This window comes from Hemicordylus capensis, chromosome 4 (genome assembly GCF_027244095.1).
Source record: "Hemicordylus capensis ecotype Gifberg chromosome 4, rHemCap1.1.pri, whole genome shotgun sequence".
Classification (NCBI taxonomy): Eukaryota; Metazoa; Chordata; class Lepidosauria; order Squamata; family Cordylidae; genus Hemicordylus; species Hemicordylus capensis.
The window spans coordinates 184235155-184257225 of NC_069660.1; the positions used below are offsets into that span (position 1 = coordinate 184235155).

Sequence of the window (22071 nt, forward strand, 5' to 3'; positions counted from 1 at the left end):
TAGCAAGCATGAATTGTCCCCTTTGCTAAACAGGGTCTACTCTGGTTTGCATTTGAGTGGGAGACTACATGTGAGCACTGTAAAATAATTCCCCTTAGGGGATGAGGCTGCTCTGGGAAGAGCACCTGAATGCTTGCTTGCAGAAGGTACCAAGTTCCTTCCTTGGCATCTCCAAGATTGGACTGAGAGACTCCTGCCTGCAACCTTGGAGAAGCCACTGCCAGTCTGTGAAGACAGTACTGAGCTAGATGGACTAATGGTCTGATTCGGTATAAGGCAGCTTCCCATGTTCCTAGTATCACCTCTTTTCCTTCATTGTTTTACATCACTGAATTGTTCATATTTTGAAGCTTCATGTCTTTTCTGTTACCACATGACTCATACAAGTAAGATTCTATTTGAACAGCTTAAAATAACTGGTCTGTATCTAATTCTAGCTTCTTCTGCAGAAGGATGCTGCTCTCTTCAGTTTTTCAATTTGGTATATAGTGTAATAGATGGGTAATGTGTGTTTAAAAGTATAATTGCTGCACAGTTTTGCTTCCAAAAATCTTTTCTCTTCCAACGTATCCTGCTGCTGTTAAGCAAGTAAACAGTTACCATAGGTCATTGCTACCATAGTAGTCTGATTGTATAGTTGAATTCTATTCCCCTTTCTTAAATAAAGCGATTGCTATGCTTGTGTTCCATTTAATATATTGAACTAGTAGGTGAGGCCTGTCACTGAAGTCATTTTGCATAGATTACACTGCTAGGAAGGTTCATGAAATGAAATCCAGGGCCCCCTCTAATACTGCGGCAGCAATGTTTGTGGAAAATGTGAGATTGGAGTATTTGATCTAACCCAAAATATGAGGTTAGGTTCCTTAGCTAAACAATCCACTTTCACAGCAAGACTAGACGGAGCAGCCTGCAAGGGGAGAGTGGCTATTTAAACTAAACCTCCCTGTGTGTCAGCTGAGAAGCAGGGAAGGTGGCTATTTAAATTGTATACTTCCCTGTGCATTAGCTGAGAAGCGTGGGGAAGTGTAAAGTTCAAAGAAGCACTCTCCCCACTTATTAGTTGGTGCAGCGTGGTGGCGTAAAGAAGTGATGGAACATGCAGTGGTGGTTAAAGAAGCGATGGTGGTTTAAAGAATGCAAAAGTGGATAGAACGGCCTACACATCTCATGCCACTTCTTAAAATCTTCCTGCATGCCAGCTGAGAAGCAGGGAAAGTAGCTATTGAAACTGTATACCAGTTTAGTTGGGGGTTGTTTGTGAATAACCGAAACTATCCCCCGACAATAATTACATTGGTAAATAGGGAAGTGGCCTGTGAATGCGTGAAGCCACTATTTGAGTGCTGTATTTATCACATAAGCTATATAATTAATATGCTTAGCCGGAAATCTATATAATTAATATGCTTAGCCATACACTTAGCCGGACTAGCCTGATGTGTGGCAGACCGGATGTGTGGCAGTCCAGATGCTAATGGCGGCAGCAAGGAGAGGTGATCGGCCGGAGGAGGCGGCGGTGAGAAATAATGGTGATGACGGCCCCATGAGGAGGCGGGTGGCCGGGCGAAAATGACGGAGCGGGGGAGCCCGGCAGGGAGAGACAGCGCTGCTGAGGAGCTGGAAGGGAAAGCTGCCGAAGGGAGGAGGATGGGGACCTCCAGAACGACAGGGAACGGACTGGGGTGGAAGTGGGGGGGAAGCGGCAGGGAATGGACTGGGGCTGAAGGGAGGGGGGACTTGGCGGGGAACGGACTGTGGAAGGGGAATGGACTGGAGCGGAAGGGAGGGGGGAAGCGGCAGGGAGAGAAAGAGGCAGAGCCCAGCTGGGCAGAGACAAACTCGCGGCGCAGATGCTATGTGCCGGGTCTGCTAGTTTTTATTAACATGCTTGCAAAAGGGAAGTAAAAGAACAGTTTGAGAGTTGTAGCATTTCAACTGCAAACAATTTTATTGAATAGTTATCATATATGAATAATTATTAAAATAAATACATTAAATATGGTAAATTTGCATCTGAGAAAGATCTGCTCCTCTTGGGGATGATGCCATTTTGTAATTATTGATCTGATTATTGACAATCTGTTGAACAACAACAATCTTCTATATACTTATTTCTCCAAGACGTGCTGGGAAAAATGTGTGGTGGAAATCTCACGAGAGTTCGCAAGCAGGACAGAAAATGGCAATGGCGGCTGGTGGAGCTGTGCCGGCGGGCGGAGGCAGCCAATGGGTAGAGGTGGTGGGCAGAGCCATGTTGGCAGGGGGAGGCAGCTGGCCAGTGGAGCCAAGGCAGTGGGAGGAGGTAGCTGGCCGGTGGAGCTGTGCCAGCTGACTGGAGGAGGAGGCTGGCTGGGGGCGGCTGACGGGCGGGCGGGAGAAAATGACTGGGCCCAACTAGGGGCGCAGATGCTCTGTGCTCGGGCCCACTAGTTTTTTTAATATATAAAACACTAAGAACATATGTGGCAAGTTCCACCCACATAGTGCTTCACCAATCGGAGGCCCAATCAGCAGACGCAGTGCTTAACCAATCGGAGACACAATCTGCAATGCTGTGTTTGGGGACCCTCTGCCCTGCTGCCCCCTCCCCTTGTGGCTACCATGGATCTAAGCATGGAAGACCCACCTGCGCAAAGTGGGGTTTGCCCAACTCTCTCTGCATTCTCTCCACCATCCCCACATGGTCCTGATTGCAGCTGCTGAGTCTGCTCTGCTGCTGGCCCCTCTTCTCCTTCCCCTGACACACCACCAGGTCTGCCTCCCATTGGTTGAGCCCCTCCATCACTGCCGCAGAGGATACTGGGAAACGTAGTCCTCGGAGAGAGGGAAAAGGTGGGGCAGTGCTGGTGGCAGGAGTGTTGAATAAAGAGCAACAACCGCACAATAAAAACACACACACTTACTCACTCACACTCAAGGGGGAGAGAGTGGCATGGGTGCCCCTCAAACTTTCGGGGGGCAGTAGTGAAGCCCAAAAACACAAGCACATGGCCCTCCCTTCACACTCAAGGGAGGGGGGATAACAGGGAGAGCATATGAGCCTGAGAATATCACCAAGCCAACCTCCTTCTGAATCTTTCTCTTACACGCGTAGGATAATGGCTTCTGAGAGATCCCTACAAACAAGCAGCATGTGGGGCAGTTACCCAAGAGGGAAAAGATCCGTCAAACGAGAATTGGTGCTTCAGATAAGCTACGAATGTGATGATGACGCAACCCTCTCCAGGTCCAAGTCTAACATGCGGAACACACACCAACACAAGCCCCTGTGCACTCAGAGGGGACCTTTGCAATGGCAGCATTCCCAGAATCTCCCTTCCTTGCTGTCAAAGGAGAGCAGCCAGCCCCTGTGTGCAGGGGCTTCTGAGACAACCCACAAGGGAGGGGGAGAAAGGATGGACAGAGCAAAAAATAAAAAGAAGGGAGGGCAAGAGTGAAATAAAGAAGGGAAAGGAAGAAAGAGAGGAAAAAAGAGAGAGTGAAAAAGAAACAAATAATGGAGAGAAACACCTCTGACTGTATGGCGTAACATATTTTTAACACAAGTGCACTTGGTTACCCATCTTCTAAGAAGAATATGGTTTAGCATAGAGCCCATTTTAAGGTTTATGTGGAAGCAGTGTGTGCAGCAAAAAGAACCATTTTGGTCTGTGCGCATTGCTTCTGCAGGTTTGCATTCAGCAGAGTTGTCCTGAGTTGTGAGGAGTTTCATTCAGGCTCCTTCCAGTTTGAACCAGTCCTGAGAGACTATGTTCTGCTGTAATGCCTTTAATGGGTTCCTTGCAGACAAAATCTCTTTTATTCGGGCCAACTTGGATTCCACTGTGTTTGCAGAGTCTATTAAGGTGGTGTCCAGCAATCCCTCGGGCAGTATTAGATTGGATGAGTTCCTATCTGTGATGCCCAAGGACGTGGACAAGCTGCTTGGGGCGATGTGTCCTACCACTTGCTCTCTGGATCCTTGCCTGACTTGACTGCTACTGTCTAGCAGGGAAATAGTTGGAGATGGCCTAATTAATATCACTAACTCTTTGTTGGGGGAGGGTAGGATGCCTCCTTGTTTGAAGGAGGGAATGGTTAGACCACTTCTTAAGAAACCTTCCCTAGATTCCTCAGTGATTGATCATTATGGGCCAGTCTCCAATCTCCTGTGGTTGGGCAAGGAGATTGAGAGAGTGGTGGCTAACCAGCTCCAGGCAGTTTTGGAGGAAACCGATTATCTAGATCCATTTCAGACTGGCTTTAGAGTGAGCTATGAGGTTGAGCCGGCCCTGGTCAGCCTGATGGATGACCTTTATCAGGGAATCAACATGAGTGTGACTTTGTTGGTTCTTCTGGATCTCTTAGTGGCATTTGATACCATTTAACCATGGTATACTTTTGGATTGCCTAGGGGAATTGGGGATAGGGGGCACTGCTTTGCAGTGGTTTCGCTCCTATCTCTCAGGCAGGTTCCAGATGGTGGAACTTGGTTACAGTTGCTTTTCAAAACGGAAGCTATTATATGAAGTCCCTCAGGGCTCCATTCTGTCACCAATGCTTTTTAACATCTACATGAAACTTCTGGGTGAGGCCATCGGGAGATTTGGTTTAGGGTGTTACCAGTACACTGATGACACTGAAATCTATTTCTCGTCATCCTTATCATTCCCTAAATGCCTTCCTACGGGCAGAAATGGGCTGGATGAGGGACAACAAATTGAAGCTGAATCCAAGCAAGATGGAGGTGCTCATTGTGGGGGATTGGAGTTTGAGGAATAGGTTAGATCTTCCTGTGCTGGATGGAGTTACACTCTCCAGAAGGAACAGGTACACAGCTCGAGAGTGCTCTTGGATCCAGGCCTCACCCTGGTATCTCAAGTGCAGGCTATCAGCTTTGGCTGATTCACCAGCTGCATCCATTCCTTGAAGAGAACAATCTCAAAACAGTGGTGCATCAGCTGGTAACCTTCAGGCTTGACTATTGCAATGCACTCTATGTGGGGTGCCTTCATACGTAGTTCAGAAACTTGAGTTAGTTCAAAATGCAGCAGCCAGACTGGTCTCTGGGGTAACCTGGAGAGACCCTCAAACAATTGCATTGGCTGCCAATATGTTTCCGGGCAAATTACAAATTGCTGGTTATTAACTTTTAAGCCCTAAATGGCTTAGGTCCGGGTTACCTTAGAGAGTGTCTTGTTCTGTATAATCCCCATCACACATTGAGGTCATTTGGAGAGGCCAGTTACCACCGGTAGGTCTGGTAGCAATTCAGATACCCAGCAGGTATCTGTAGTCTGGGCTCATTGTTGGCCTTCAAGAGAGCCCTAAAGACTGACTTGTTGGCCTGGCCTTCCAAAGTTTTAAAATTGTTTTAAAGTATTTTAATTGGTTTTAAATGGCTCTGAATTGTGTTTAGATTTGTGTTTATATTATTTTAACCTGTTTGTTTTAATTGCTGTTTGTTGTATTTTACCTGTTGTGCAGTGCCCAGAGCCTTTGGATGGGGCAGTATAGAAGTGTAATAAATAAAAATAATATGAAAAATGAAACAATAAGTCAAACAAACCTGGCAACCAAAATTCAGATGACCCTTTTTTGTATATCTTTCTAGACAGTAGGGAAGCTTCCTGATAATTGTAATGACAATTGGTTGTGGTGTTAAATACTCACGGCATGTTTATATATTATCCTACATCTCCTGTGTGGTGGTGTGGAGAGCTGGTCTTGTGGTAGCAAGCATGACTTGTCCCCTTTGCTAAGCAGGGTCTGCTCTGGTTGCATATGAATGGGAGACTATGTGTGTGTGTGAGCACTGTAAGATATTCCCCTTAGAGTTGCTCTGGGAAGAGCATCTAGGTTCCAAATTCCCTCCCTGGCATCTCTCCAAGATAGGGCTGAGAGAGATTCCTGCCTGCAACTTTGGAGAAGCTGCTGCCAGGCTGTGTAGAAAATGTTGAGCTAGATGGACCAATGGTCTGACTCAGTATACAGGTGAAACTCGGAAAATTAGAATATTGTGCAAAAGTCCATTAATTTCAGTAATGCAAATTAAAAGGTGAAACTGATATATGAGACAGACGCATTACATGCAAAGCGAGATAAGTCAAGCTTTAATTTGTTATAATTGTAATGATCATGGCGTACAGCTCATGAAAACCCCAAATCCACAATCTCAGAAAATTAGAATATTACATGGAACCAAGAAGACAAGGATTGACGAATAGAACAATATCGGACCTCTGAAAAGTATAAGCATGCATATGTATTCAGTACTTGGTTTGGGCCCCTTTTGCAGCAATTACTGCCTCAATGCGGCGTGGCATGGATGCTATCAGCCTGTGGCACTGCTGAGGTGCTATGGAAGACCAGGATGCTTCATTAGCGGCCTTCAGCAATTCTGCATTGTTTGGTCTCATGTCTCTCATCCTTCTCTTGGCAATGCTCCATAGATTCTCTATGGGGTCAGGTCAGGCGAGTTTGCTGGCCAATCAAGCACAGTACACTGTATACTTTTGGCAGCTTCCTATATTTAGGAGTGGGGAGCTGGTCTTGTGGTAGCAAGCATGAATTGTCCCCTTAGCTAAGCAGAGTCCACCCTGGTTGCATATGAAAGGGAGACTAGAAGTGTGAGCACTGTAAGATATTCCCCTCAGGGGATGGAACTGCTCTGAGAAGAGCATCTAGGTTCCAAGTCCCCTCCCTGGCTTCTCCAAGATAGGGCTGAGAGAGATTCCTGCCTGCAACCTTGGAGAAGCCACTGCCGGTCTGTGAAGACACTACTGAGCTAGATAGACCAATGGTCTGACTCAGTATATGGCAGCTTCCTATGTTCCTATGTGTTTGCATGTGCCTGAACATCTGATAGGAGCAAGAATGAAGGATTAGCTTGTCATCCGTGCAGGTCAGTTGTTGTTTTTTCTAATACTGCATGGTTTTGAAGGCATATGTTACAGTAACCTTGCTGAAGCTAAGTAGGACTGGGCTTAATCAGTGCTTGGACAAGAGATGGCTGTATACCACTTTGAGGTGATTCTCACAATCAGGCAAAATCTGGCTAAGGGAGCCTAGCCCGATTTTGCCCGTGCGTGAGAACCACCGGGCTCGTACCTGAGCCCGGTCTCACCAAAGCAGATAACCCACTTAACTCATCCTCCGCTAAACTGGGCTTAGGGGAGCAAGTGCTCTGCTAACCTGGGTTTTCGGATTGTGTGTTGCCATGCCACGAGTCCACGCCACAGCAACTCACGAGTAGACCCCTGACTAGGAGGCTAAAAAGCAGCCTCCTGGCTCGGAGGTCTCTCCAGCATGCCCTGCGTGCTTGCGCAGGACATGCTTGGAACTTCCAGGGGCCGTGTGGTCCCTGATCCCCGCAACCCCCACCGGCTCCCTGACAGGGCCGGCAGTCGTGTGGGCAGCCAATCCAGCCACCCAAGACTGCAGCCTACTTGTGTGCGGGGAGAGCGGGCTAGGCCCTCTCTCCCCGCTAACCCTCTCGAGGCGGGTCTCACTGATCGTGAAACCCGCCTCTGTTTCATGATAGAAGCAAGGCAAAGATATAAATGAAATAATATTTTTGTTAGAATTTTAATTACTATGTGATAATCTTTGAAGCCTCCTGATGTGGTTTTAAAACGCTTTGCAAAATACAGTTGTGATCATTGCACGGCAACTAGCAAAAGTTCTAAGTGACAACTCTTTTTTGTAGAACTCAGCCTGCATAGCAGCATAGATAAACACTGACACTTTTAGAATATATTCTGAGGTCTACATTTTGAGTGAGACTCTTTTTCTGAGCTGGCAGCCTCATTTCACTGCTTTCATTATTGAAAAAAAGAAAAGGAAGACACAGTGTCTTTGTCGTAGTAGCATGATTTCCATCAGAGAGATATGAATAATTTTCAATTTCTAAAATTTTGATTTGGCTACTTGAAAAACTTTAGAGTTAGAGGAAAAACCACTATGATTGAAGTATGTTTTTTACTGTATAAATAGGTCAAATAACATGCCAGATCAGATCAGTCTGTTTAAGGCATCAGAAAATTTATATAATATTTTTAAAAAAAGAATTAATGCAGATTTTATGCAAAAATTTGCATAGGCATCTTGGGGGGGGGATTTCAATTCAGAATTTTCTGGAAAGCCCACATCTCTGGTTTGCATACATAAGTGAGTCTTGTCAAATAAAAAGCTAAGAAATTGTTGTTCATAAACTTCCTCAAACCATGGAAAAAATGGTTTTCTATCAGCAAGTAATTCAGGTCACACATAGAAGTGATGGGTCTGGAAAGGGTTTCAGCTGTTGCAAGCACTGTGGTGGGCTGGCTGCTTCCCACCTGTGTTGCACTGTGATGTCATATCAATCAGAATGGATAGGACTTGTTGCAGAAGAAAGCTGGAGGCAGGATGTCATGGGTGAGCTATGCTGCTTTTTGTTATGGTCCTGCTCTGTTTCAATCTTCTTCACATTGTTTCAACCTTCTTCCCATTCCTTCAAACAGGATTTGTTTTTTACTTCCCTACTTTAAAATTTCATTTTGAAGGCACACAAATTGGAACTACTACAGTAAAGTGCTCCTTAGTACAGCTGGCATGGCACACTACAAAATGCAGAAGGAGACAAAGTGCTTCCCCGCCCTGATTGTGCTTGCACATCTCCCCAAAGAAGATCTTTAACCCAGTTAAAGATCAGTTGTTATGGAATCTGGAGATGTTATATTCACATACAGAATCTCTGAGGGCACACCTGCAAGCCCCACTCCCTCACTGACGTGTTCTGTAACCTCAGTCTCCCCACTCTCTACTGTTAAGCCATGAGTCTGCAGAGGCCAATGTCTCATGGAGGGATCCTCCCTGTGATGTGGAACATTGGTCTCTGCAGACTAATGACTTAATGGTAGAGAGTGGGGAGGGCGAGGTTACAGAGGAGAGCTGGTCTTGTGGTAGCAAGTATGACTTGTTCCCATAGCTAAGCAGGGTCTGCCCTGGTTGCATCTGAATGGGAGACTTGATGTGTGAGCACTGCAAGATATTCCCCTCAGGGGATGAAGCCGCTCTGGGAAGAGCAGAAGGGTCCAAGTTCCCTCCCTGTCTTCTCCAAGATAGGGCTGAGAGAGATTCCTGCCTGCAACCTTGGAAAAGCCGCTGCCAGTCTGTGAAAACAATAGTGAGCTAGATAGATCAATGGTCTGACTTAGTATATGGCAGCTTCCTATGTTCCTAACACGCCAGTGAGGGAGTGGGTCTTGTGGGCACACTATCGGGGATTGTGTACAGGATTTGCAGATTCCATAACTGAACAGGGCATTTGACTCTCCGCTTTAGATGTTTTATAGGAAGCATGTGTAGATTGAATGTGAGGTGCTCACACTTGTCTGCCGCTCATATATTATAAAGTACAAAATTGCTCTGATTCAGCCTATGTGCAGGGAATCTCATTCATTTCAATGAATGGAGCTGATCTATTGAGATGAATGAGGGAGCTTGCTGTGCCTGTCTTCAGCACCTTGAACAGATTGCTGGAGCAGGGAATATTTGTAATAGTCTTCACTCATTTGTGTTTGAATATTGTGAATTTCTGCAGTAGTTTCTGATTATAGGAAAAATATGAAATGAAGATTCTTGCTTGTAACACTGGTGAAGTAGAAGTGCCAGAAGCGGAACTTACTGCTGTTGTTCTTTCCTTTCTGGCTCACTATGACTTCTGACTTCCTTCATCTAAAAGATACACTTGCATTTGCCTGTTCAAGGACATCCGGCAAGAAAAATTTCTTAATGCTGCTGCTGTAAAAATAATCTTTCAGCAATCTTTGTGATTTTAAAGTAGAACCACCCACAAATGGCAGTTTCAAAGGATAAAAGCTAATAAATATTGATTTTGCTTTGTCTCTTGCCTCAAACAGTATCTTAAGTAATTAAATTGTATTGTAGCTCTATTCATTATCGCTTAAACGTGATTTTATCCCACAGACATCTGCAGGGTGTGTCGATCTGAAGGAACTCCTGAAAAACCTCTTTATCATCCATGTGTATGCACTGGCAGTATTAAATTTATCCATCAAGAATGGTAAGCTTTCTCATCCTTCAAAATATAGCCATGCTTGTTCTGAGAGTGATCATGTGACTTGGAGTCATTATATAAACATTAAAGCAATTGTGCAGAGAAACGATGCTTCATTGATCTGGTTCAGATGGCCCAACAAACTCTGACTGGGTGTGCACAGAACTGATGTGGTGAAGGAATCCTGGGAGATAAAATCAAGATGAAATCACGTTTCATAAACTACAATTTCTAGGTTTAGAGACCACATGGAGCTGTGGTTTAACAAGCCAGGATTCCTTTATGTTCAAGGCAAGAGGGAAGGGCATGCATGGTAGACTCTTCTTTGTCTCATATGCCCTTTTCAGTAAACTATGATTTGTTAATCATCTGAACCAGGCCATTGTCTTCCTGATGACTCTTGCATATCCACTACTTATATTGAACTTCACTCTAGATTTTATTTTTTAAAAAAATAAGAAAAAAGTGGTACTTTGGAGTTAAAATATTATGTTAATAAGCATGTGCTTCAGTATCAAGGAAGTCACCAGGTGGGAAGAGAGAAGTAAAAATTCCTTATGGTAATATTGTATCAATGGATGACATAGTATACAGTTGCCCATAGACTCCTTGTTATGGAATCAGGAGTCCCTGCTCCAGAATAAGACTCCTTGTTGCAGAGTAAAGGAAACTGTGTATCACCTAATGAGATTATACAACAGGTCCATAAAAATGCTTGAGCTTCTATGATGGCTAGATATGAATGACTTGAAGGTTATTCTTGCAAAATTGATGTTTGTGTGTTAGTGTCGGTTTCTTTTTAATGCTTATTTTTGTAATGGTTATTACATATTTACCTTGGCTCAGATTGTGTGCATGCCAATTTCCCCCTTATGGCATTAGCCCCTTGCAGTTTATGAAATGGAATACTGTTTTGCAGGGTCCTTCAATCTCCAGAAGCAGCTTTTCAGAAGAATGAAGGGGAAGGGGTTGCTCCTATAAGAGCTGAAAAAGCCATGCCTCATAGTTCTTGCTGCTCAAGAGGCATGGCATAAGAACTCTGACCTTGCTTTAAAACAAAACAAAACACAACAACACTATATTAGGAAAAGGTTGTATTGTCATTATATGCATTTGAGGATAATTTATATATATCAAGGCTGCACAACTTTGCCCCTCCACCTGTTGTATGGACCACTATGGAGCCACTGTGGCTGGGGATGATTGGGAGTTGTAGACCAACAGCAGCTGGAGGGCTGAAGTTGTGCAGCCCTGTTGTATGGTAACTTAGCTGCAGTGCCTGTGGTTTCTGGAGGACACTGCCTTGGAGCTTCAAGTTTATGCCCACAATCAACATCTCAGAAGTATTTAAGGAGCATTATTACCTTTTCTTTTTCTGTCCTTGTGTATTTTAATTACTATTTAATTACAAGTGAAATAATGTTAATGTAATTTAATTATTTAATTACAAATGAAATAATGTTAATGTAATATACTACAGTTTTTCTTTTTAAGAATGTATTTTACTGATTTTTAGCTGTATTCTTAATTTCTGCTTCTCAAAAATGTCTGTGGATACATTATAGTAATATATTGGATGTTTTTACTGCAGCTTAGTTCAGTGGCTCAAACACAGCAGAAAAGAATACTGTGAATTATGTAAACACAGATTTGCTTTTACACCAAGTAAGTATCTAGTGTATGTATTGTATAAGTGAAATATTTGCTTTTATCATTGTTTTAGTATACAGATGGCCTTCACCTGGATTTGTACATTAACTAGTACCATGTTTGCCTCCAGAAAACAAACCATATACTGTAGATGCTGCATAATGTGGTGAGGTGGATTCCTGTGCTGTATTGTTAATTCCAATTAAGTCAGCATAAGTGCAGTGTTGTTGGCACTGTCTTGGTGGAAATTGGACCAACTGCATAAGAAGCCTCCTCATGTAAATAGCATCATATGATACCGTGTCTATCACATGATGCTATTTATGTCATAGAAAGAAAGTTGTTGTTAATAATAATAATAATAATAATAATAATAAAAAATAAACAACTTTATATGTTAGCTGCCCCATAACTCTGGCTCACAACATTAAAACATCCAATAAAAACACATAACACATTAAATCATAACAGACCAAAAAGGGGAAGAAAAAAATACAAAAGAAAAAAAAATGGGAGAAAAAATACAATACAAATGCTTTAAAAACCAGTTTTTAAAATCAGAATTTATTATTATTTATTATTTTATATTATTTATTTATTCAGTTTCTATACCGCTCTTCCAAAAATGGCTCAGGATGGTTTACACAGAGAAATAACAAATAAATAAGATGGACCCCTGTCCCCAAAGGGCTCACAATCTAAAACGAAACATAAGATGGACACCAGCAATTTAAAGGCCTGAGTGAACAAAAAAATCTTTATCTGGTGTCTGAGAAAACAAAGTGATGGGGAGGCTATTCTATAAGTGGGGTGCAAACACTGAAAATGCCCTTTTCCTAGTAGCCACTTGTCTCACCTCATTTGGCAGGGGCATTTGGAGGAGGGCTTCCAAAGAAGATCTTGAGGTCTGGGCTGGGACATATGGCGCATGGCGCTCTATTGGATAAACCAGTCCCAAGCCATTTAGGTTTTTAAATGTTAAAACCAGCAATTTGAATTGGGCCCGGGAACGTACTGGGGAGCCAGTGCATCTGACCAGTGCAGTGGTGTAATCTGTTCAAAACTTCCAGTCCCAGTTGTTAATCTTGCAGCCTCATTTTGTACCAGTTCTAGTTTCCACACCGTTTTCAAAGGCAGCCCTATGAACAATGCACTGTAGTAATCTAAGCAAGAGGTTACCAGAGCATGAGTAACTGTGGCCAAGCTATCTCTGGCCTAGTAAGGTCTCAGCTGGTGTATCAGCCAAAGCTGATAAAAGATGTTCCGAGCCACAGAGGCCACTTGAGCCTCTAGTGACAGTGCTGGATCAATGAGCATCCCCAGATTGTGAACTTGTTCTTCAGGGGGAGTGCAACCACATCTAGAGCAGGCTTAATATCATTCACCCGGGCAAAGGAGCCACCAACCAGCAGTTTGTCTGGATTGATTCTCAGATTGTTCACCCTCATCCAGTCCATTACTGCATCCAGGCACTAATTCAGGATAGTCACTTCCTCACCTGCGTCTGACAAAGATACAACTGAGTGTCATCTGCATATTGATGACAAATCTCCAGATGAACTCTCCCATTGGTTTCATGTAGATGTTAAACAGCATAGGGGAAAGAATGGAACCCTGCAGAACCCCAAACCCAAGAAGTTGAGCAGTAATCCCCCAGCACCACCTTTTGGAAACAGGCCTCGAGGTAGCAGCGGAACCACCTCCAAGCTGTGCTTCCCACAGCCAACTTGGCCAGCCTATCCATGGTCAATGGTATCGAAAGCTGCTGAGAGATCCAAGATAATTAACAGGGTTGCACTCGCCCTGTTGTTCTCTCTGCACAGGTCATCCCACAGGGCAACCAAAGCATTTTCTGTTCCAAAGCTGGGCATGAAGCCTGATTAAAATGGATCTAGATAGTCCATTTCCTCCAAGAGTATCTGGAGCTGGTCAGTCACTATGTGCTCAAGCACCTTGTCCAGGAAGGGAATATTGGCCACAGGCCTATAGTTGTTCACATCCTCTGGGTCCAGACTGGGTTTTTTTAGGCGTGGTCAAATAATAGCTCCCTTCAATGAATCTGGGGCCACTCTCTCTCTCAATGAGGCGTTTAGAATCTGCTGGAGCTAGCTAAAAATTCCCTCCCTACTAGATTTAATAAGCTATGAAGAGCAAGGGTCAAGCATGCATGTGATCGGCTGAACTCGACTAAACACCTTGTCCACATCCTCAGGGACTAATAATTGAAACTCCTCCAGCAAAACTAGACCAGGTTTTACTCTGGGCACTTCTTCCAATGCCCCTGCATCAGCTGTAGAGTCTAACTCATGTCAAATGCGACATGATGCCATACCTCATGCCCAATGTCATACCTCCCCCTACCCATAACTACCCTAATTGAGACTTTACTCTCAGAAGTGCTGTGCAAATGTGTCACAGCGTGCTACTGAGGTTTCAAATACATATTGCCCAGGGCCAGGTGGGCCCTTTGCAAAAGGCCTCACCATCCAGAAAAGCGCTGCTGGAGGACACTGGGAGGATGCAATGGTAGATGGGAAAAAACATTTCTTCTGTCCCATCACTTCCACAGAATATGCTTGATAATGAGCTCTAACCTGTGCTTGCTCAGACTCACTCCAAGTTTCCCTCCACTTACGTTACAGCTTTCTCACAGCTTGCTTCATCTCCCTCAGCTCAGGTGTATACCAAGGTGCCTCACGGGCTCTGCTTTGTGGGAGAGGGCACTTGAGAGCAATGGTGTCAGCTGCCCAAGCCACATTCCAGAGAGTGACTAGAACTTTGACAGGATTGCCTGCCATGCCAGCTGGAAAATCCTCCAGAGCCTTTGGGAATCCATTGGAGTCCATCAGTCTCTGGGGGCAGAGACTGATAGACTCCACCCTTGCAGAGAGGTTTAGCCACTAAGACTCTAAACCTCAGGAGGAAGTGATCTGGCCATAACAAGGGCATAAATGACACATCCCTCACTTTCAAATCACCATCCTTCTGTCTAGTCAGAAAAAACAGATCCAGAGTGTGCCCCAGTTCATGTGTTGGGCCAGCAACACGTTAGGAAAGCCCCATGGTTGTCATGGTGGCCACGGTCCTGAGCTGCCCCAGACAAGGCAGTCTCAGCATGGATGTTGCAGTCGCCCAGAACAATCATTCTGGGACAACGCAACACCCAATCCGAGACCACTTCCGTGAGCTCAGGCAGAGAGGCAGCAGGGTGGGCAGTACACCAACGGAATCCCCACTCTGACCTGAGAGCCAGGTACAAACACTCTGAACCAGCACTGACTTGGACAGGGGGGCCCAGAGAGGAAAACAGTGCTTTTATAAGTTACAGCGACCCCTTTCCCCTTTCCCTGGCTCTCCAGCCTATGCTGATGTGGCACTAAATGCCCTGTTGGACACAGCTGGGAAAGACTAATCTCTCCCAGCTCCCCCACCCAGGTCTCCATAATGCAAGCCAGGTCGGTCCCTTCCTCCACAATTAAACCACAGATGGTAGAGATTTTATTCTGAACTGACCTGGCTTTAAACAGCAGCACCAGCAGGCCAAAGGACAAGCTGGAAAGGCAGCCAGGAACCCTCCCATACTGGGAACAGCCAGAAGAAGAGATGAGAATAAGACATTGAACCACTCTTCTCCTCTTCTGATGTAAATGAAGCTCAATGCCATACCTCCCCCTACCCATAACTACCCGAATTGAAGCACCCCCAGCTTTCCCCAGGCACATAATCAAAACAGCTCTGATTACTCCCAGGAAGCAGAGTGGGGTTGGGGAGCCCCTCTGGTGACGACCCTGCCACTGGTGAGTTCGCCACTCAGGGCTGTGTGCTGTTTTATACTGCCAGCCCAGGAAATGATGCAGGACCCAGCAGAAACTGCTGAATTAGCAATCTGGGCCTTCCTGGGAGCTGCAACTGTGCCACCAACAGAGATGTGCAGCAATGATGCTCCCAAAAAGAGAGAGCCTCAGGAAAATGGGGTCAGCTGCTGGTACTTACCACAAGCTCTACTTGCCACCTTCCAGGGCAGGATGACACAGGGCAGGTGGAATACTCCTTTCCTCTCTGTTCTTTCCTCTGCTGAAGCTGGTGTTACAGAGCCCAGGGCAGTCTGCACTTTTCTGCTGCCAGCCCAGGAAATGATATAAATGACAGTAAATCTTTGTCATTTGTACATAAATAAATTTAAAAAGTGGTGTGTTTTTTGGTTTTTGTTTTGGAGTAGCATTTGTTGAGTAGGTGAGTACTACACCGCCTAAGGATACACATGTCAGGCGGTATAGAAATGTGATGGATAAATAAATACAATAAATATGCTGTTTGAGAAAAACCCACTTTTTAAAAAGTGGAGTTTTTGAAAATTTAAAAAAGTTTTTATGATCAACATACATATAGCAGGATAAAAAAACCAGGAAAATGCCCTGGTTAAATTGTAGAATGGTACAAAGGAGAGGCTCAGTGCTAGGGAAATCCTAGAAACTTCCACCCTTAGTTCAAGAATCCTCCACACTTGGGCCTTGTTTCTGGACAACAGCCTGTGAGTGAGCAAGTCTCTATTTAATCACCAAGAGAATTACCAGTACTGGGCCTTGCACCCCCACCCCCGCTGGAGACACACACACCCGCTGCAAGTTGAGCATCATCACACACACACACCATGACACACAAACAGCAACTGAACTCACAAGAATGTAAATATAAAACAGGTATACTTGTGCAAATATGCATTAGCAGAAGCCTTTCAACATGCAACTTATATTCTCATCCCACATGTTTCTTTCCCCATGTCCCCCCTGTCTCTAAAGTGGATTTGGGGGCCTCCAGGGGACGTGGAGGCCCTGGACTTTGGTCTGGTAGTCCACGGGTAAGAGCACCTCTGCTTTTAAGTATCTCATTATTTAACCAGTTTTGAACCATTTGCCACTTTTAATGTTTTGGGGTTCAGTTCAAACCAACTAAAAGACTTCAGGTTTGGTTTCAGCTATGTTTCATTGTAGAAATCTCTCTGAACTCATTTTTTTGTTTTTGTTTCATTTAGACTCTTTGACAAAAACAAAACAAATCCTCCTATTGACTTCCCACCTATATACTGTTGTCAGTTGTGATTTTATAAACTGTTCATGTTTTCTTTCTTTTCCTAGTTTATTCCCCAGATATGCCTTCCCGGCTTCCAATCCAAGACATATTTGCTGGACTGGTTACAAGTATTGGCACAGCAATACGATACTGGTTTCACTATACACTTGTGGCCTTTGCATGGTTGGGAGTTGTACCTCTTACAGCATGTAAGTGCGTAATTTTAAGTACATAGGACTATGAAATTTTAAGGGGTTAAAACGTTAATGGGTTCTGAGGCACTGGACATCAGCAAGATAAGGCCACTCAGTGCAGGAAAAACTGTCAGACAGTGTTCACAGTTCTCTAATGCTGAATCTAGAAAACCACAAGCATTGCTGGGGCTGGCACTAAGAACTATTGCCACAGCTCATCCTGTTAAGCTGGCTTCTGAGACAGTCAGTGAAGAAGTTCAAAGGAAGTTTGCTTTTTCTTTGCCACCTAATCATATTGAAATTTTAGGCAGTGACAGAAATGAAGATGGCACTGGTAATTACGCTGTTCCAGCTAGTCTGATCCCTAGGGGGCACCGACCTGGCATTGACCCCTCCAGGAATTTAAAAAAGGGGTTAAAAATACACTTCCTGGTGGCTTCGAGGGCTGTTTTTTCTACCATTTTTTTCCGTTCTTGGAGTGGTTGATGCCAGGCCGGCGCCCCCTAGGGATCAGACTGGCTAGAACAGCTTGATTTGCAAGCTGTTCCAGCCAATAAGACCAAGGAAGGAAGCAACAGGCCAGGAGGAGGGGCTGGAGGAAGCTCTGTGCTTTGGAGGATTTTTAGGCTGCCTGTGTTTGAGTTTCTCTGGTTGCTTGCTTGTGCTGGTGGGGTGAGCAGCCCCTCCTGCCCTTACAAATCTGCCACCTCTACTTTTTGCACAAGAAGCATCCAAGACAACTTTGTTATCTTTATTGGGTGTTAGAAAAGAGGCTTAGGTAATTTGAATGCAATCCTGTTCATTTGAAGTCACGTATTGATGTAACTTCTTCTTTCATATTAAAAGATACAATAATTAGCAATTTGATGCACTGAGGGTTAGAGCTTCTGATGTTTTTATTCTAAGCTATTTGAAAATGTCATTTGGAACAGAGACCTCATGTAGTTGTAACATTATCCTGGTTTAAGGCATGAGGATTGGGCTTCAGGTATACAATCTCATTTTACCGGCACCTACCCTCTTCTGTTTGGATTCTTTTTCTCCCCCCACTCCAGGTTTCTTGTTACATTTGGTGATTGTTAACCCTGGTTTATATGAATCTGGGAATGCTCTTAAACTCCCTTTTAGAACCCAGGTTTGATTGGCAGAAATTGTGAATTTTATTCTCTGTCTTTACTCTGTAGGCCGTATCTACAAGTGCTTGTTTACTGGCTCTGTGAGCTCATTACTGACACTGCCATTAGATATGCTGTCAACGTAAGTATTGACCATATAATTATAGGAACTATAATGTGCCCCCCATGTTTTGTACATAGTGCTAACTTTTAAGAGAAAATAGAGAAGAACCATTGTTTCCATTTGTTATACACACTACCAAATTTGGACTTCATTCTCTTTCCTCTTTCTTTGCCTTTGAGTGATCTGGGCATGGAGAGCGACTGCTAGTTAGTACAAGTTCTGTAACTTGCCTTGGCAGAAAGCAGGAAACAGTTTTCTTGCTGGCAGGGTTAGGTACTGCTTGCATTTATATTCTACAGTACACTGAGATGGTGAGGCAGACAGATAACTGACTGGAATGATTGTACAATCATTCAGAGCTGATTTGAGTCCATTGGTTCAGGGAAGGACAGGGTGGGAACATGTGGATGAGGGGCAAAGAAAGAAGTGTCTCTGTAAAGCAGGTATTTTAAAAATGCACACACACCCCAAATGTATATCTCCACTTATTATATGCACCATGGTCTTTGGCTCTTATTAAAGGGCTGGGAGGGAGAATGTTATAATCAGAAAATGTATGTATTTCAGAAGCACAACATAGAAATATTGTCTGTCCACTGCTTTTCTCTTATTGACTGCTGCCACACTTTACATGAACTAGGAGACCAAAATGCCTTATTCCTCTTTATGGCCCATTGTTCTAAAACTGTAAGGGAGCAGAGTTCTTGATGCTTGAACAAACAGTGGGAATGTTTTAGGCTATGTACTTTACACTTTACTGAGTAATAGAAGTGATGCAAAAATATACTCCCACACTTATAAAAAGAAATATATTAATCTGTGTATTTTTAAAAAGCCCTCAAGAATTTGGGATCAGGTATCTGAAGGATCATCTTCTCCCATATGAACCTGTCTGACAGTTAAGGTTATCTTTTGAGGCCATTCTCTGGGTGCTCCCACAAAGATATGAAAACAGGGCCTTTTCAGTGGTGGTGCCCAAACTTTGGCTCTTCCTACCAAGATTTGTATGCCTGGCACCTTCACTATCTGTTCGGTGCCAAGGAAACTCTGTCCTTTTCTCTTGGGCATTTTATAACATCCATTCACCTTATTCCCTTTGTTGAATAACTTTTAATCAGCTGTAGTTTTTAGTGCTTTCTTTTGTGTGTAGTTGGTGGGCCTTTATTGTTAGTCACACTGATACTAAGTACATAAAGTGGGATATAAAGTCCTAAATAAAAGAGCAATTTAATTATATGTATGTGGTAACTGTTTAGATAGATAGATAGATACTCTCTCTCTCTCTCTCTCTCTCTCACACACACACACACACACACACACACACACACACACACACACACACACCCCTACCTACCTACCTACCTACCTACCTGCTGGAGGTTTGTTTGTTTGTTTGTTTATCACATTTATATACCGCCCAAACTTTCATCCCTGGGCGGTTAACATAAAACAGAACAATATAAAAAAACAATTCAACAATTTTAAATCAATCACAAAATGAAAACCAACAAATTTTAAAAGGCTGTGTATACCTGTGTAAAACTGTTTTTATACTGTGTATAAAAACGTATACCTGCTGGAGGTTTTGAATCGATGGAAAATGTACATGAGTAATAAAAATATCAGATTTGTATAATCAGATTTAACAGATGAAGACATTGAAGAGAAACTTGCAAATATATTTATAAGCAAGTAGCTCAAGATAAATACAACCAATAATATAGCAGGAGTGGCCAACCTGAGGCGCTCCAGCTGTTGCTGGACTACAACCCATCACCCCCAGCTGCAATAAGTTGTAGCAGAGGATGATGGGAGTTGTAGTCCAGCAATAGCTGGAGAGCCTCAGGTTGGCAATCCTTGTAATATAAGTTTAAATGTAAGTAGCAGAACTGCAGTGTGACATTCTGCTAGAGAATTTGCCTTGTTTGTTTTGGGGATCTTAGCCACATGAGGCTGGCTGGCTGATTTAAATGTGATGCTACAGTGAGAAGGGAACAACTGTGATAGCCATTGTAAATAATGTGATGGTGATCTCTTTAATAGAGAGAATTTACTGGCAGACTGTTTGCAAGGTTGCTTTGTGGTGACGTGCACACTCTGTGCATTTATCAGCCTGGTATGGTTACGTGAACAAATTGTCCATGGTGGAGCACCACAATGGCTGGAACAAAATCAGCAGCAAGCCATCAATGGTGTCGGGCAGCAGAATGAGGTAATATGTCCTTCAGTTTTATTAGCTTTAACTTCCAGTTTGTATTCTGATCTGTTGTACATTAGCTTTTCATTTCTTCCTTCCTCCCTCCCCTAATCTAGAACGCTTTGTAAAACTAGTTGGATTAATGTATACAGCCTGTTGCACAAAACATCATTCTAGCAAAAGCTTCATAGACATTATTTGGGTTTGACTCGGGTGATTGCTATAGCAGCTACTTTTCTACATGCATGTTTTGTTCTGTATATCTTTTCCCATGTTTTATAATATCTTTGTGAAATGAACACAGTAGATGTAGTATAGCAACATTCAGTAGGATGCTGTCAAAATGAATAAAATATCCACTCTCTACATTATATAACTTGGCTTAGGATGTTGGTATTACAGGATTTAAACACCTCAAAAGTGATCTGTGGAGAGCTGGGTACTGTTGTCCTCTTTGTTTTCAATGTTGAACATAGAAGCCATCCCTCCGCCCTAATAAAACATAGACCATTGGGGCACTTCCAGCATCCGCTGCCCCACCCCTGTTCTTTTTGTCTAACCTATAGAACTCAAGAGTTTCCTTCTAAAGCTTCATAACGCTTAAGTTTACAGTGGGGAAGCTTGACTAACAAGCAGAAGGTTGCTGATTCAAATCTCTGCTGGTACTATATCAGGCAGCAGTGATATAGGAAGATGCTGAAAGGCATCATCTTAGACTGTGCGGGAGGAGGCAATGGTAAACCCCTCCTGTATTCTACCAAAGAAAACCACAGGGCTCTGTGGGTGCCAGGAGTCAAAACCAACCTGACGGCACACTTTACTTTTTACTTTAAAATGTGTTACCTGACTTTGGATTGTAGATTTTACTATTAAGGTAAGGCAGATACTCCTAAAGTTCTTTTTTCATTTCAGTGATCATTCATACAATAGATTCGAGAGCTTAGAGGAGCAGTACCTGAAGATTTTCTGTAAAATCCTCATTTAACACTTGAGGCCACTGTTGATAGTAGCATGTTAAAACTAATCTAAACTGTGTGTTTTGCTTCTATTTCAATGATTAACACTCCTCCCCCTGCCCCCAGTTTGCATCTTCCTATTTAAAACACCAGATATTTCACCTGTCTAAGGCTTGTTTTGTTCAGTTTTGGTTAGATTGATGAGACTGGAATCTTTGCACCTAAGATGGTTTCTTCTGGTTGCTTCTCTTCTTTTGCTCTCACTTTTGGATATTCTTCAGGAAATTCACCAGTTCATTATTTGAATACCCTGATGTATTTGAAGTGTCTGGCAACTAGTAGTGACAGAGAACTTAAACTCTGGATGGAATAGTTGAGTAGCTGGTGCCAAATAAGATTGTTCCTGAAGAGCAGAAGATATCAAAATGTGCTGCGCTTTTAATAAGCATCTTCTTCTTGACGATACATTCTGATCTCATTTTTTCTGTCAAATAAACTCTTTTGTGAGGTTCTTTCTGCTCTTTTCTGGATTATCTTCTAGGATTCTAAGTCCCTATATGTCTAGTTAGGGTAGAGTTGTACAGGATGGCAGTCCATTATTTTTATGGATGTGGGATTACTCTCTTTGGCAATGTATTCTTGCCACAGACTCAGCATAATATTTGTTTTACAAAATATGTGGCAAAATGTTCATGCATATGAAGTTGGCTGAAGAATTGTCAG

The 22071-nt window shown here is 43.4% G+C and overlaps 1 protein-coding gene across 5 annotated transcripts in view; it reads left to right on the top strand.

Annotated features, from left to right (window-relative positions):
* Positions 1-22071, top strand: part of MARCHF6 (membrane associated ring-CH-type finger 6) — an 89158-nt gene that overhangs the window by 17415 nt on the left and 49672 nt on the right. For 3 of the 5 annotated variants that reach the window (XM_053246998.1, XM_053246995.1, XM_053246999.1), the window contains exons 2-6: positions 9952-10048; positions 11634-11707; positions 16828-16971; positions 18141-18213; positions 20239-20407. In XM_053246998.1, coding sequence (XP_053102973.1) covers positions 9952-10048; positions 11634-11707; positions 16828-16971; positions 18141-18213; positions 20239-20407 — 557 coding nt within the window. Of the gene's footprint in view, positions 1-3195; positions 3230-8377; positions 8398-9951; positions 10049-11633; positions 11708-16827; positions 16972-18140; positions 18214-20238; positions 20408-22071 lie in introns of those variants that run through there. The other 2 variants (XM_053246997.1, XM_053246996.1) reach the window with 2 other exon arrangements.